Source organism: Neltuma alba, unplaced genomic scaffold (genome assembly GCF_004799145.2).
Source record: "Neltuma alba isolate B1F8T4 unplaced genomic scaffold, ASM479914v2 tig00011011_pilon, whole genome shotgun sequence".
NCBI lineage: Eukaryota > Viridiplantae > Streptophyta > Magnoliopsida > Fabales > Fabaceae > Neltuma > Neltuma alba.
Genome location: NW_021635764.1, coordinates 47,121 through 60,615, shown reverse-complemented (window position 1 = coordinate 60,615; position 13,495 = coordinate 47,121). Strand labels below are relative to the sequence as shown.

At 33.7% G+C, this 13,495-nt stretch overlaps 2 protein-coding genes across 2 annotated transcripts; one reads left to right on the top strand and one right to left on the bottom strand.

Moving 5' to 3' along the window:
• Positions 1–5,239: 5,239 nt before the first annotated feature.
• LOC114760675 (3-ketoacyl-CoA synthase 11-like) lies at positions 5,240–7,991 on the top strand. The gene is given in 3 exon segments (XM_028949960.1): positions 5,240–5,490; positions 5,970–7,187; positions 7,190–7,991. Coding segments are annotated over 2 exon segments (1,530 nt in total). The 5' UTR covers positions 5,240–5,490; positions 5,970–5,974; the 3' UTR covers positions 7,507–7,991.
• Positions 7,992–9,645: 1,654 nt separating this feature from the next.
• On the bottom strand, positions 9,646–11,679 carry LOC114760679 (probable histone H2A variant 3). The gene is made up of 2 exons (XM_028949964.1): positions 11,438–11,679; positions 9,646–10,254 (listed from the first exon to the last, which is right to left on the bottom strand). Exons 1-2 carry the CDS (start codon positions 11,543–11,545, stop codon positions 9,958–9,960), a joined length of 405 nt encoding a protein of 134 aa, XP_028805797.1. The 5' UTR covers positions 11,546–11,679; the 3' UTR covers positions 9,646–9,957.
• Positions 11,680–13,495: the final 1,816 nt, after the last annotated feature.

The following is a 13,495-nucleotide window of genomic DNA, read 5'->3' as shown; positions in this document are numbered from 1 at the left end:
AGAGAGAAAACTAATATGAGTGGGAGACATTAATGGTCATTTGCAAAAGTTGGTGTTTTGGAATTAACTATTAGATGACCATTAGGATTAGGATTTACAAAAGAAGGAAAAAAATAAGTGTGTGATAAAGGGTTTACATGGCTTCTAGACTTAAATGAGGGGCGCATGCTTAATTAACTAGTAATTACTAATGTTATCTTTAAAATATCTTGATTAGTTATTTTAAAAAATTTACAAATCAGAGGACGAAGCTCAAATGTTTTGGGTGTTTTTTCTTTATTTCATGATAAAATAAGAAAATGGAATGAAAACTAACGTAAAGCAAAAGTAAAAAGAAACAATGAAGACAGAACGGTAAAACTAAGTTTTAATATTTTGATAAGTGGTATTAAAACATCGTCGATTTAGAGATTTGCATTAAATTCACAATCAGAGCCCAAATTACAAATTTGGAATGGTTTCCCAAACCCAACAAGTAGTATGAGTCCTACCATGTTCTTTGAATGGATCTCTTAGTTGCTGGAAGGTTGCACAAAAACAATATATAAGGCGTGCTTAGTGAAATTTACAAAGTAAACCAGATATAAAAATGGTAATTAGGGTTTTTGTTTCATTATTATATAATTTCAAGATCAAAAGATAATCTAGAATAAGATTTATCTATCTACAACAGAATGGTATACTAGGCATACTATTTTTTTTACAAAAAGATTTAGGTACGTTGGATTTTGCCGTTCATCAAGGCCAAAACATATTTTTAAGTTCAAAGAACTCTTACAAAGGTACTTACAAATTTTTCACTGACAAAATTCTCATATCAGTACCGTGATTCGAGCTCACAGCTTTGTAAGTTATAAGTTGACTTTTTACTAATTAGATTAACTCTAGCTGGTATTATCACCGAGGCACTAAAGCATTTATCTATCATATTTGATACTATGCACTAGTCGGGCAATCATGCTTCTGAGAATTTAACATCCAAGATGCAAATGGTTACATTTTTTTTTTTTTGACCTTGGAAAATGGTTACATTTGAAACCTTGATGCATTCAAATTAGATAAAGATTTGTGTTATTCAAATAAGAATTTGACAAACAACATTTCCACTCAGATTTATTTGTATAGTCGCACAATCTTGGGCCCTCGTCAAATGAAGTTTAAGGTATATGCCATCTAAACCTTTAAAAAAACTTAAAAAATTCCTAACAAGAATTTAAATCTAGAAATCAATTTTGACTTTGAAAGCCTTTGAGATTCAGATTCAAAAGTTTCAACGATAATTACGACTAAATTGTCAATAAAAACTTCCCAGGTTAAGGATCCTTTGAGCCTTTGCTTCCAAATATTTTCCATTTTAATTATCTTTTTTTTTTTGGGCAAAGGCCATTATAATTATCTTAAGCAGCCGACAAAACACTTCTCACAATTTTTATTATTATAATCAAACTTAGGAAATTCAACATATATTACCGTATACCACTACGACAATCCTCAACCTCAGTAGCCTCCCTCACAACGGGTACCAACGTTAAAAAGCGTAGTTTGTAAAATGGTTTGATATATTTATTTATAAGTTGAATGCACAATACTTTTTTTATTAAATATTTCTTTTTGCTAGACTCTCTTTGCTTTTTTCACGCACTTGAGCTCTTTTTATTAAAAATGAAAAATAATATAAATATAGATATAATATGAAAATTTTAAAATATAAAGAAAATAACTTTTTTATACAGTTTTTTTATTAATATTGAGAAAGTGTTTGGATGAAAACAACATCATGATTTTAAAAGTAATTTTACACTATACAAAATAAGTATATGTGAGAAATTTTATCTCGATTTGTATAAAAATACTTTTAAAAAATGTTTTTGAAGGTATCTAAACTCCTGAGTTAGATTTGAACATTTTTAGATTTAATTAGAGGTAACTCCTCTTTCTTTTTCTTTTTTCTTTTTTTGGTAATAACTCTTCTTTCTTTTTATTTGTTCTTATTGCTTGTTCAAGTTTGCCATTCCTTCTGTTGCCGCTAAATGCTCATTTATTATGTCCCCACTCCTTCTCAGCAGCACCAATGATAACGACATTGGTGATGGAAGAGACACGCATAATAACAGTGTTGGTTTAAAGGAGATTGAGGGAGTGAGAGAAGACCACGTGCACCCCTAAGCTTTTATAGCGGAAGGACTCCCATCAAAATTAAACAAACAATAAGGATTTAATTTAAAAAAAGAAAAATTATTATTTTTAATCTAAATTATTTTTGTTAAGTTATTTGATTTTTATTTTGGTTCTAAATATAAGACCTCAATATATTTTGTCTCTCATATTTATCTATTATTTTTAGTATAGTCTTTGTAGTAATGATAGTTCTAACCAATACACTTGATTAGTAAGGATATTTTAGAAAAAATAATACTCCTCCGGTCCTTAATATAGGACCCAATTCTTGAGTTGGTTTTGGTCCTAAATATAAGACCCATTTCTCATATTTATTAACTTTCTCTAAATTACCCCCATGGATACTCCCTCAACTATAATCAAGTAGAAGAGGGAGAGAGGGTATTAAGAAAGATGATTGTGGTGTTTTAGGAAAAATGTGTCATTTTTCTTATAATTAACTAACTTACCCAACTTCCTTAATCTAATCAAATTAGTTAAATGGGTCTTATATTAAGGACCGGAGGAGTACATATTTTATTACAAATAACTAACTTAATTAGTTTATTTAATCTACTCAAATTAGTTAACTAACTCTTATATTAAAAATCAGAGATTGTTGTAAAGCGCATATCATGTTGAAAACATAATCGTTATACCACCACATTTTGTGATCAGATATGCGACTCTGTGGCTTTCATTTCACCACAGGTCGTTCAATTATCATTGTCCACTCGGTTACTCCATCCAACATCTGTACAAAATTAGGGTCAATCAGCGATTGTGATTACATCTCCATGAAAATGATTTTTTTTTTTTAAACATGGCTGAAAAATATTTATTTCATGATAAATTCATGAGGATTTAATTTGGAAGGACCAAGATATCTGAGGACTCGTGCCTTTAAGTAGACGCAACCTATCTTCAAACATGATTACAACTTTTCTTCGGTTTACATATAATTAAAAATAGATTACACACAGTCTTACTAAAAATAAGTTGCACCTTGTACTTAAATAAATTTTAAGTACTTTTAGATATTCTTTCGGTCTTTAATATATGACCTAATTGTTAAGTTAATTTTGGTATTAAATATAAGACCTATTTATTATATTTATCAATTTTTTTTAAATTACTTCTATGAATACTCCCTCAGACCTCAATCATAATTAAGTAAGTGAGGAAATGAGGATATTAAGAAAGATGATTATGGTGTTTTAGGAAAAACATGTTATATTTCTTATAATTAACTAACTTATCTAACTTTTTTAATCTAATCAAATTAGTTAAATATATCTTATATTAAAGATCAAAAGAGTAATAAATTTTGTAATGAGAAATTTTTTATAACAAGCTTTCTTGGTTTATACTGCCTCCGGTCCTAATTGTAAGAACCAGTTGACTAATTTAAAGAAATTAAGAAAAGAAGTTAAGTTAGTTTTTGTAATAAATAGGTGTTGTCTTTCCTAAAATATCTTTACTAATCAAGCGTATTAGTTAGAATTACTATTGTTAGAAGGATTATCTTGGAAAAAAATATATAAATATGAGAGACAAAGTAGATTGAGATTTTATATTTAGGACTAAAATAAAAATCAAATAAGATCTTATATTAAGAATCGAAAGTAATACTACCTCCGGTCCTAATTATAAGACCCAGTTGACTAATTTGAGGAGATTAAGGAAGTAAGTTAAATTAGTTATTTGTAATAAATAAGTGTTATCATTCCTAAAATATCCTTGCTAATTAAGTGTATTGGCTAAAACTATCATTATTAGAAGGACTATTTTGGAAAAAAATACATAAATATGAGAGACAAAATGGATTGGGGTCTTATAATTAGGACCAAATAAAAAGTCAAACGGAGTCTTATATTAAGAACCGGAGGTAGTATTATGTTTGAATGATTTTTTTATTGCACTTTGATAGTTGAAGAGATTGTTCTTCACTTCTTCACGCCTCCATGATGAAAAAACTTTTATTTATGAACCTTTTTTACTTTTTAGTCTCATTAATTATTAATTGTTAACTGTCAACTGTTATCGTTTCTTTATTTGTTTCCTTTGCTTAATACTTTCAACTCAATTTCTTGTGAAGTTACGTGGTTATATTCAATGTCTTTCAAAGTGTCAGCGTTTGACCATTTCAAAATTCGATTTCAATTCGATGGTTATATAGGAGATTCTTCTAGGAAAGTTGGATCCCCTTTCTTCAGAATTAATTTTATCGCTAGTTGATGACTTGATTCATTAATCAATAAACTTTTTCTCTGGCCAAAAAACTTTTTTTTTTTCCCTCAAACATTCATAAAATTTAAAAAATATTTTGAAACACATTAAAAATAAAATCTTTTTTGAAACTCCAAAATTAGCATTTGTACTTTAACAAATTAACAATAACATTTTTAAAATTATTATTTGTATTTTTATATAAGGTTAAGAACATTATGCCGCAGCTTTTAGAAGAATCAATAACTTTAAGTCGTCTAATAATTTCATATTTTTAAAATAACTTTTTTTTCATTTGATAAATAAAAGGGAATACTGGGAAAAAATTTTCATGAAAAAAATTACTGATAAGTAGGACTTGATAATTATTTATACAAAGAGAGTATTATTATTTTATATATTTTAGGGAGAATTACAATGAGTACCAAGAAAAAAATAATTATAAAATAAGTCTCAAAATTGTAATTTTTTATTATAAAACTTATTATTACATACTGTTTAGGCTGTTATTCGGACTTTTTAATAATTTTTTTTCTTGAGACATTATTATAATTCTTCCTATATCTTATACACATATATAATATTTTCATAAGAAGTTGGGGGGAAAATTTCGCTTTGAAAAATAAAAAAAGAAAGCTCAAAATTCCTGTGAAAAAGAGGAAAGAAAAGAATGCTCACAATTTAAAATAAAAACCAACGATTTTCCAGCCAAATATGACCAAACAAGTAAGCTTCAGGACCTTCTAGAATGCGAATTGGAACGAAAGTGGAGGGAAGGAAGGAACGCCACCTCATGACTTTATTATTATTATTTTTATTTTTATTATTATTATGTTTAAACCTTTCCCATTTACGCGAGGATCTAACAGGGCAAAGTCCAAATTCCAGACTAGTGCTGGCTGGCGACGTCCGTTTACAACGGCAATGTCGTTGTGACTCGTCCGGTCAATACGCGACTACGCCGCCCTGAACGATTATTCCCTTTTTAAGCTCTCCCATTTTTGGCCTCATTTCATTTTTTCTTCCCCTTCACCGTCTCTTTCGATTCCTCTTTGCTCTCTATCTGCGAGATTTCTGCGATCTGTGGTCGGATTGGCATTCAAGGTGCGATTCCGCTCTTCTTTTCGATGCTTGATGATTTTTATCTTATGTCAGTGATACTTCTAACTTCCATTGGTTTCTTGTGACTTTAATGTGAATTGAATTCTTGCTGCGGATTCCGCTTTGTACTGTTCAGCATCATTCAATCTGCTCATATTCTGCATGAATGTGGTCGCATGCTTGTTTGTTTTGAGAGGATCTGGGAATGCCGCTGTCCTATGTGTAGAAACGATTATGTTTGGCTTCTTTTCCGCGTGCATGTTTCGAATTTTCCACATATCGATTTCCTAACCTGGTTCTATAAATCTAATGTAGAGAAAGTGTTTCGGACTTGAATGAGTTTTCGTTGTCGAAGGATTTTTTTGGGTAGTTGTTATCTTATTCTTCTGAGCTGTTCATCTCTGGGGATGTCTTAATCCCCCTTGTGATGATACTTTCATTTCAGGAAGTTATCTAACCTGATGAATTCAACTTTTGAGCAGGAAACATGGCGGAGGATAAACCAGATACACCATTGGTACCACCATCATCGCGGAACCTTCCCGATTTCAAAAAGTCTGTTAAATTGAAGTATGTCAAGCTTGGTTATCATTACCTCATCACCCATGGGATGTACCTCTTTGTTTCGCCTCTCGTGGTGTTAATTGCAGCACAGCTCTCGACTTTCTCCCTCCAGGACCTCTATGATCTTTGGGAGCATCTACAGTACAATTTAATATCTGTTATTATTTGCTCAACACTCCTTGTTTTTCTGTCTACCCTCTACTTTATGACCCGCCCTCGACCAGTTTATCTCGTCAATTTCTCCTGTTACAAGCCTGACGAATCTCGAATATGCACGAAAAGGATGTTTGTAGATCAATCCCAGATGACTGGTTCTTTTACAGAGGAAAATCTTGCATTCCAGCGTAAGATCCTAGAGAGGTCTGGTCTTGGAGAAAACACTTACCTTCCAGAGGCTGTCCTCAACATTCCTCCTAACCCTTCAATGGCAGAGGCCAGGAAAGAAGCTGAGGCTGTGATGTTTGGTGCTATTGATGAGCTATTTGCCAAGACCTCTGTAAAGCCCAAGGACATAGGAATTCTAATCGTGAATTGCAGCCTTTTTAACCCAACTCCATCACTGTCTGCGATGGTTGTCAATCATTACAAGTTACGAGGGAATATAAAGAGCTACAATCTTGGTGGGATGGGTTGTAGTGCAGGACTAATCTCAATTGATCTTGCCAAAGATCTTCTCCAGGTCCATCCGAACTCATATGCATTGGTTATTAGCATGGAGAACATCACATTAAACTGGTATTTCGGAAATGACCGCTCAAAGCTTGTCTCGAATTGTTTGTTCCGTATGGGAGGAGCTGCAGTTCTGCTTTCAAACAAATCCTCCGACAGGAGAAGATCCAAATACCGGTTGGTCCATACTGTTCGGACTAACAAGGCTGCCGATGACAAGTGCTTTTCCTGTGTTACCCAAGAAGAAGACACTGAAGGCAAGGTTGGTGTCACTTTGTCAAAGGATCTCATGGCTGTTGCAGGTGATGCTTTAAAAACCAACATTACCACACTGGGACCTCTTGTCCTTCCAATGTCAGAGCAGTTGCTATTCTTTGCTACTTTAGTCGGGAAGAAGCTTTTCAAGATGAAGATCAAACCTTACATTCCAGATTTCAAGCTAGCTTTTGATCACTTCTGCATCCATGCTGGGGTAGAGCTGTGCTGGATGAACTGGAGAAGAACTTGCAGCTGTCTCCTTGGCATATGGAACCATCAAGGATGACTCTTTATCGGTTTGGCAACACATCTAGCAGTTCATTGTGGTACGAATTGGCTTACACGGAAGCCAAAGGGAGGATAAGGAAGGGAGACAGAACATGGCAGATAGCATTTGGTTCTGGATTCAAGTGTAACAGCGCAGTGTGGAAGGCACTCAGAACCATCAAGCCTGAGAAGGAGAAGAACCCTTGGATGAATGAGATTCACAACTTCCCTGTTGATGTTCCCAGGGTGTCAACCATCTAAATGATGAATAGATTCTCGGTAGAGCATTTGCTTTAATTCAATGCAAAGCAAAGAACCTTACCAGCTTAACATGCCGTGAGTCCTCTTGAAAATGGGGTATTCGGAGTGAATCAGCATCAGATAGTGGCCATTCTGCCTGTTGAGTCATCTTAATTGGGTTTTCTCTAATTCATGATGACTGCTTTCGAAGATAAGATTGTAGGAATTGATTGAGAGTGGTTGTAGGTTTCTAGTTGTGGTGGGCTTTTAATATGCCTGTTATTGGTGGTTGGGCTATGATTCTGCTGAGGATTTGTATCTCAGAATCTTTTTGTTGGTCTGTAATTGTTTAGTTGTAAAATGTTTGGAGCGTTCAACCAAGGTTCAAATCCTAAACGGCAGCTTCTCGTGCTTGAAAATTTGCAAAATCATGTATCCGTACGGAAGATCAATCCCATATGGTTTGCGTGACTGAACCATTAAATTTATTTTTAGTATATTCTTATAATCTTTTCACGTCTTTTACAAATGCAATTATTTTTTATTTCTAACTTTTGGCTTTTAGTCAAATTTGAATATTTTGATGACTACTCAAACAAATTTATGTCATTGATTTTTTCTTACAAAACCATATCTAAATGTAGATCAGATTTGGCTAAAGAAAATCCAAACGAACTTTTACATAACAGTTTATTCTAAACTGTCAATATACCCGGATTCCTCCTTTTGCTCCCCAGCTTATGGGGTATTAGCAGCCGTTTCTGGCTGTTGTTTCTCTCCCAAGCCGTTTCCAGCTGTTGTTTCTCTCCCAAGGACAAGCTCTTACGCGTTACTCACCCGTTTGCCACTGGAAACACCACTGCCTGTTCGACTTGCATGTGTTAAGCATGCCGCCAGCGCTCATCCTGAGCCAGGATCGAACTCTCTATGAGATTCATAGTTGCATTACTTATAGCTTCCTTGTTTTTAATAAAAAACCTAATTGGCTAATTTGGGATCATAGGTAAAACTGTACTATTGAAAAAATCTGGAAACTGAGTGCACATAAGAAATAAAATTAGAGATGAAATTGCACTTTTATCCTTTATATTATTCAATCTCTAATTAATGCCTTGCCTCGTACGGATTCGATGAATATTTCAAATCTGCATTGTGAATTTGTAACTTTAGTTCCATAAATACAAGATTGAGCGAAAATGAGCCCCCCATCCCTTTTTGATTAATCAACGTTAAAGTTAACACTCACCAGGACTTCCTTTTGTAATTCCTATAACAGGGCCTTCTATTTATTCCCATCAAGCTTCATTCAAACATTTCACGGTATCAGAAATTGCAGTTCTTGACGGGGCACACAAAACCCAGTTCACACTGTATTTTATACGTCTTTGATGGAAAATATTAAGCACGGTCATGTGGAAGGTCTAGGACTTAAAATGCTTGTGTGTGAAATTGGGACTGATCATTCCTTAATCTGTCACAAACCTGGAGGCAGTATCTTTGTTGTGTCCTTACTTATAAGGTGATTTTGGGGTTTGATTTTTCATACTGGAATGAAAATGACCTTTAATTCACAATTACGCATATTGGATGCTAGTGATAGTTTAATCTGCAGATCTTCAATCTTTGCTGCAAGAAGAGAAGCAGCAACAAGGCAGGGGAGGTGTCGGGTATGAGTCATTTCACGTTTTATTCGCTTTGGTCCTTCATTCTGATTACAATTTTTAACAATATTAAACTGAATCTTTAACTTTAATTCTCCCATAGATAATCACCCAAATATGAACATATAAATTAAACAGACATTTACACAAACCGTGTTGGAAACCAATCTGCTTAAAAGTGTTTAAGCGTATCTGACAACTGACAAGTCCAGTTTTCGTTTCAAGTTGATCAACATGCCTTCTTCTACGTGCTTAGCATACCCAAAAGAAAAACACGATCCATTCATCATCCCTTCACATCGATCATCACAATCATATATCATACCCACAACAAAATTACCATGATCACTTTCATTTGTCACAATCATTTTGCTTTACGACAACCAGCAACTAAAAATACCAGCTTGTTGAAACCTCAGTTCTTGATCCCAAGGGGAACGGCGAGTGACAATTAGCAGTGGCATATAGAAAAAGGAGAAAAGTTTCAAGTGGAACCCAATGAAAAACGGCATTGCCTCAAACATATCCCACCAAGAAGAACTTTATCAATCAGGCAAGAGGCATTATTCCATTGGTATGATTGGAAAAGAAATTCTACTACTCTTTTAAGTTATCCAATGTACCAAACAGCTATCCCAAGATAAAATACTCAATATCCACAGCAGACTCAAGTTTATCCATCATAAATGACAACTGTAGGCTACTTTGCGCTGCTATTTTAAGAAGTACATCAACAAAGGCACAGTTAGCGCAGAGAGAGAGAGAGAGAGAGAGAGAGAGAGAATATTTAATCAAGTAGCTCTTTAGCAATCTACTCCTTGGAAGACTTGTTGATAAGAGATTTATGAATATGAGGGATAACACCTCCTCCAGCAATTGTTCCTTTTATCAATGTATCAAGTTCTTCATCACCCCGGATAGCAAGTTGTAGATGTCTGGGAGTAATACGCTTAACCTTAAGATCCTTGCTAGCATTCCCAGCCAGCTCCAAAACTTCAGCTGTTAAATACTCCAAGATAGCAGCAGAGTACACAGCAGCTGTGGCTCCTACTCTACCATGAGCTGTTGTCCTTGACTTCAACAGCCTGTGAATACGTCCAACTGGAAACTGCGAATTTTGCAGATAGAAGAAACGTACATAAGACAAGAACAAGCAGCTTCTATGTCACTTATTACAATCAACAAAACCACCAGCACTATATGTTCCATTTTAGTAGCATTCCCCCCATTATTTTCTTTTCTATAGTCCAGATCCAACAGTTTAGAAGAGTCCCAAAGAAACGTTATATTACATTAGAATCTCTCTCCCCATTAACCCCTTCCGCAAACAAAATGAAGCCAACTACCGCAATATTGCAAATATACCTACTAACCAAAGACACTTATGGGGCAAGAAAAGTCTTGCCATAGACCAACACGTGTGGGACAATCATATCAGACAAACACTTCCAAACAGTAAATAAAACATAAGAACCTTCTTTTTTTTTTTTTTATGACTCAAGGTGGCTTTGCCTTGGTCCTTATTTATTAATAACACACTCAGTCTTAATATCTCACATAAAAATAATGCTCAGTCTTATTTATTAATACCCCCTGTCGGCGAGCAAGAAAGGATTAATTTCAAAATCAATGGTGCTGCAATGCTATTCAAGATAACCCCAACCTCACCCCTCCCTTCTCCCCAAACCCCAGAAATACCCAAACAGGGGGTCTACTAATTCTTTCAAACTGATTTGTCTGCGTATTAGAGATCACAATACATTGATTGGTTTACCAACTTAATTGCCTGCCTACCCAACCATTCTCCATTCCAACATAAAAAATCAGCAGCATAATGTTTCCAGGTTTAATTGGAAGATAAATGCTTCCTATTCAATATTGTAGCCAGCTGCATATGTTTTAAGGAAAATAACGATTCAATTTGAGTCCAATAGTCAAACTGCCGCCCAGTTCAGGGATGTAAAACAGTAAAAGTAACAGCGCGACTGCGAACACATTTCAACAGCCGTGCCTTCCATTGGCGACTAACCAATAATTCAAATACAAATGGCTATGGTTACAAATAATAAAGCAATTAAACAATCAAAACCCATGAACTTTCTGAACAAGTTTAATACAAATGCCGCGCTCATACAGAGTTACGTGAACAAAGAAGCAAAGACACTAAATTTCAGAACAAAACCATCTATACGAACGAAAATCGTACACAGGAACAATGAGTGAAGCAGATTAACCCAAGGATGTGAAGATCCCGAAAGAAGTAATAAAAAGACAGAGATCTAGAGGAAGACCTGAAGACCAGCACGAGAAGAGCGGGAAATAGGCTTCTTCTTGTCCTTGTCTTTGTTGGCGGCGGGGGTCTTGCCTGTGATCAAACCCTTCGCTCCCTTGCCCGACATCTTCTACCGCAGGCGAAAAGAGACGAATTTAGATGGAGTGAAGGAGGGAGGGAGGAAGAGGATGGCTGGTCTCGAACAGGGACGCACCAAAGAGATTTTGGGATTTGAGATTTGAGGACGGCTTTTCGCACTGTTGACTCATCTTGCGAAGCCTCTATTTATCGAGGCCATTTTTTTCTGGGCCTGAGTTGATCCCCGTCAGTACAACGGAATTACAAAACAACCCCACTAACTCTCGTTATTTCGGCCGAACCCCTTCAATTTTATCTAATTTTTATTTATTTTATTTATAACTTAAAGTATCCTTAAATTATTTTAAACTTAAAATTGATTTCTATTAGGTCAAAAATATTAAAGTTAAAGTTCTTCCAACAAGTACGTTTTTAGATATTTGAATTTGTGTTCTTCTATTTACCAGGTGAGACTGTTTATCATTTCAACTAACAGTTTGATGGCAAATCTTTTATTTTTTATTTTTAAGTTTTGTGCAAAGTGACCCTCTGAGTTTCCAAAACAGGCTTACCACGTAAAGAATTATAAAAAAAAAAACCTGTAAATTCAAATTCAGATTGGTCATCCCTTCTATTCTCATATATGATTGCTTAATTGTTTTATACTTTGCCTATCATTTCACTAGTATAATAAATGAATATTATCAAACGAGTAAACATCATACAAGGGTTTTTTTTTAAAAAAAATTAATTTATTACCAATAAACTATTAGTTAAGGTGGTAAGCAGTTTTATTCTTATAAAGAGGATAATGCAAATTCAAATTTCAGAAAACGCGCTTGTGAGAGACCAAAATTATTTATGCTCTAAGCCTCAAAAGGAAAATTCCTTGATCAAATGAAAAAAACTAATTTACTATACAATTAAAAAAGAATCATTTTAATTTTTTTAATAAGCATGAAGTAATTTTTTTTTGTTTGGTTTATATTTGAAGGTAGGGGGAGTATATCATTAAAAAAAAAAACGGAGGGAAACGTTTCTCTGTTGGTTCTCATTAACTTCCCCAGTTGCTCAACAACTTCGAATAATAATGCTTTTACAATACTATTTCTGATATTAACTATAAGATCTCATTTGTAGATTATAAATAAGATCTTATAATTAGGACCGGTAGTACAATTTTGACTTTTAAATTCAAATATACAAATATGAACGAAGTAGTGGCTAATGGTTGCCTGCTCCTGCTAAAGGCAAATTTATGATCTAATTCTGAACATGCTGCTTAGTTATGGTGAAAGCATGATTATATATAATATTTAGATTGTTATGAAAGTGGTTCTTATTGGTAAATGTGTTGGCCAATTCTTGGTTAAAAATGACTAATATTGAAGTCTAGCAGAGATCGATAGGCCCAAAAAATACCCAGAAGGATATAATATATGAATTGAGATATTTTAAAATAATCAATACATACTTTTAAAAATAATTAAATTGAATAACTTTTTTAATCGTTGTAAACTAGTTAAAGAAATTTTCAATAGAGGATTGCTAAAGGGTATAATTTCAAATTAATCTCAAAACATTCTGATGCAAGATCAAAAGGATCAATTTGATGAAAGGGATAGATCTCAAAATATTTTGAAATTTCGCCGCAAAATCAAAAGGATTGATTTGATGTTATACTTTCATATTCGATTATCAAATTACCCTTCACTTATCAAAGACATAAAGTATCTGGTTAAAAAAAATCAAAGACATAAAGTAATTTTATATTATACAAAATAAATGTGTGAGAAAATAGAAATCGTAAACTGTAAAAAGAAGGAAAAATCCCAAAAAACACTTTTAAAATTTCAGAATTTCAAATTAGAAATAATTGCAAAAATGTGTTGTTATTTATTTTTCAGATATTATCAATTGTTATTAAAGTGTAGTAAACAAGACTCATTTGCAATTTTGAAGTTCAATGATATTTTTTTAAGAATTCTCCCTAAAAGGA

What these genes read in the sequence shown, in the direction of transcription:
- LOC114760679 (XM_028949964.1), bottom strand. Translation starts at nt 11,545, where the DNA reads ATGTCGGGCAAGGGAGCGAAGGGTTTGATCACAGGCAAGACCCCCGCC. An exon ending in CTTCTCGTGCTGGTCTTCAG is followed by an intron (nt 10,255 to 11,437) that starts GTCTTCCTCTAG and finishes CAAAATTCGCAG; the next exon opens with TTTCCAGTTGGACGTATTCA.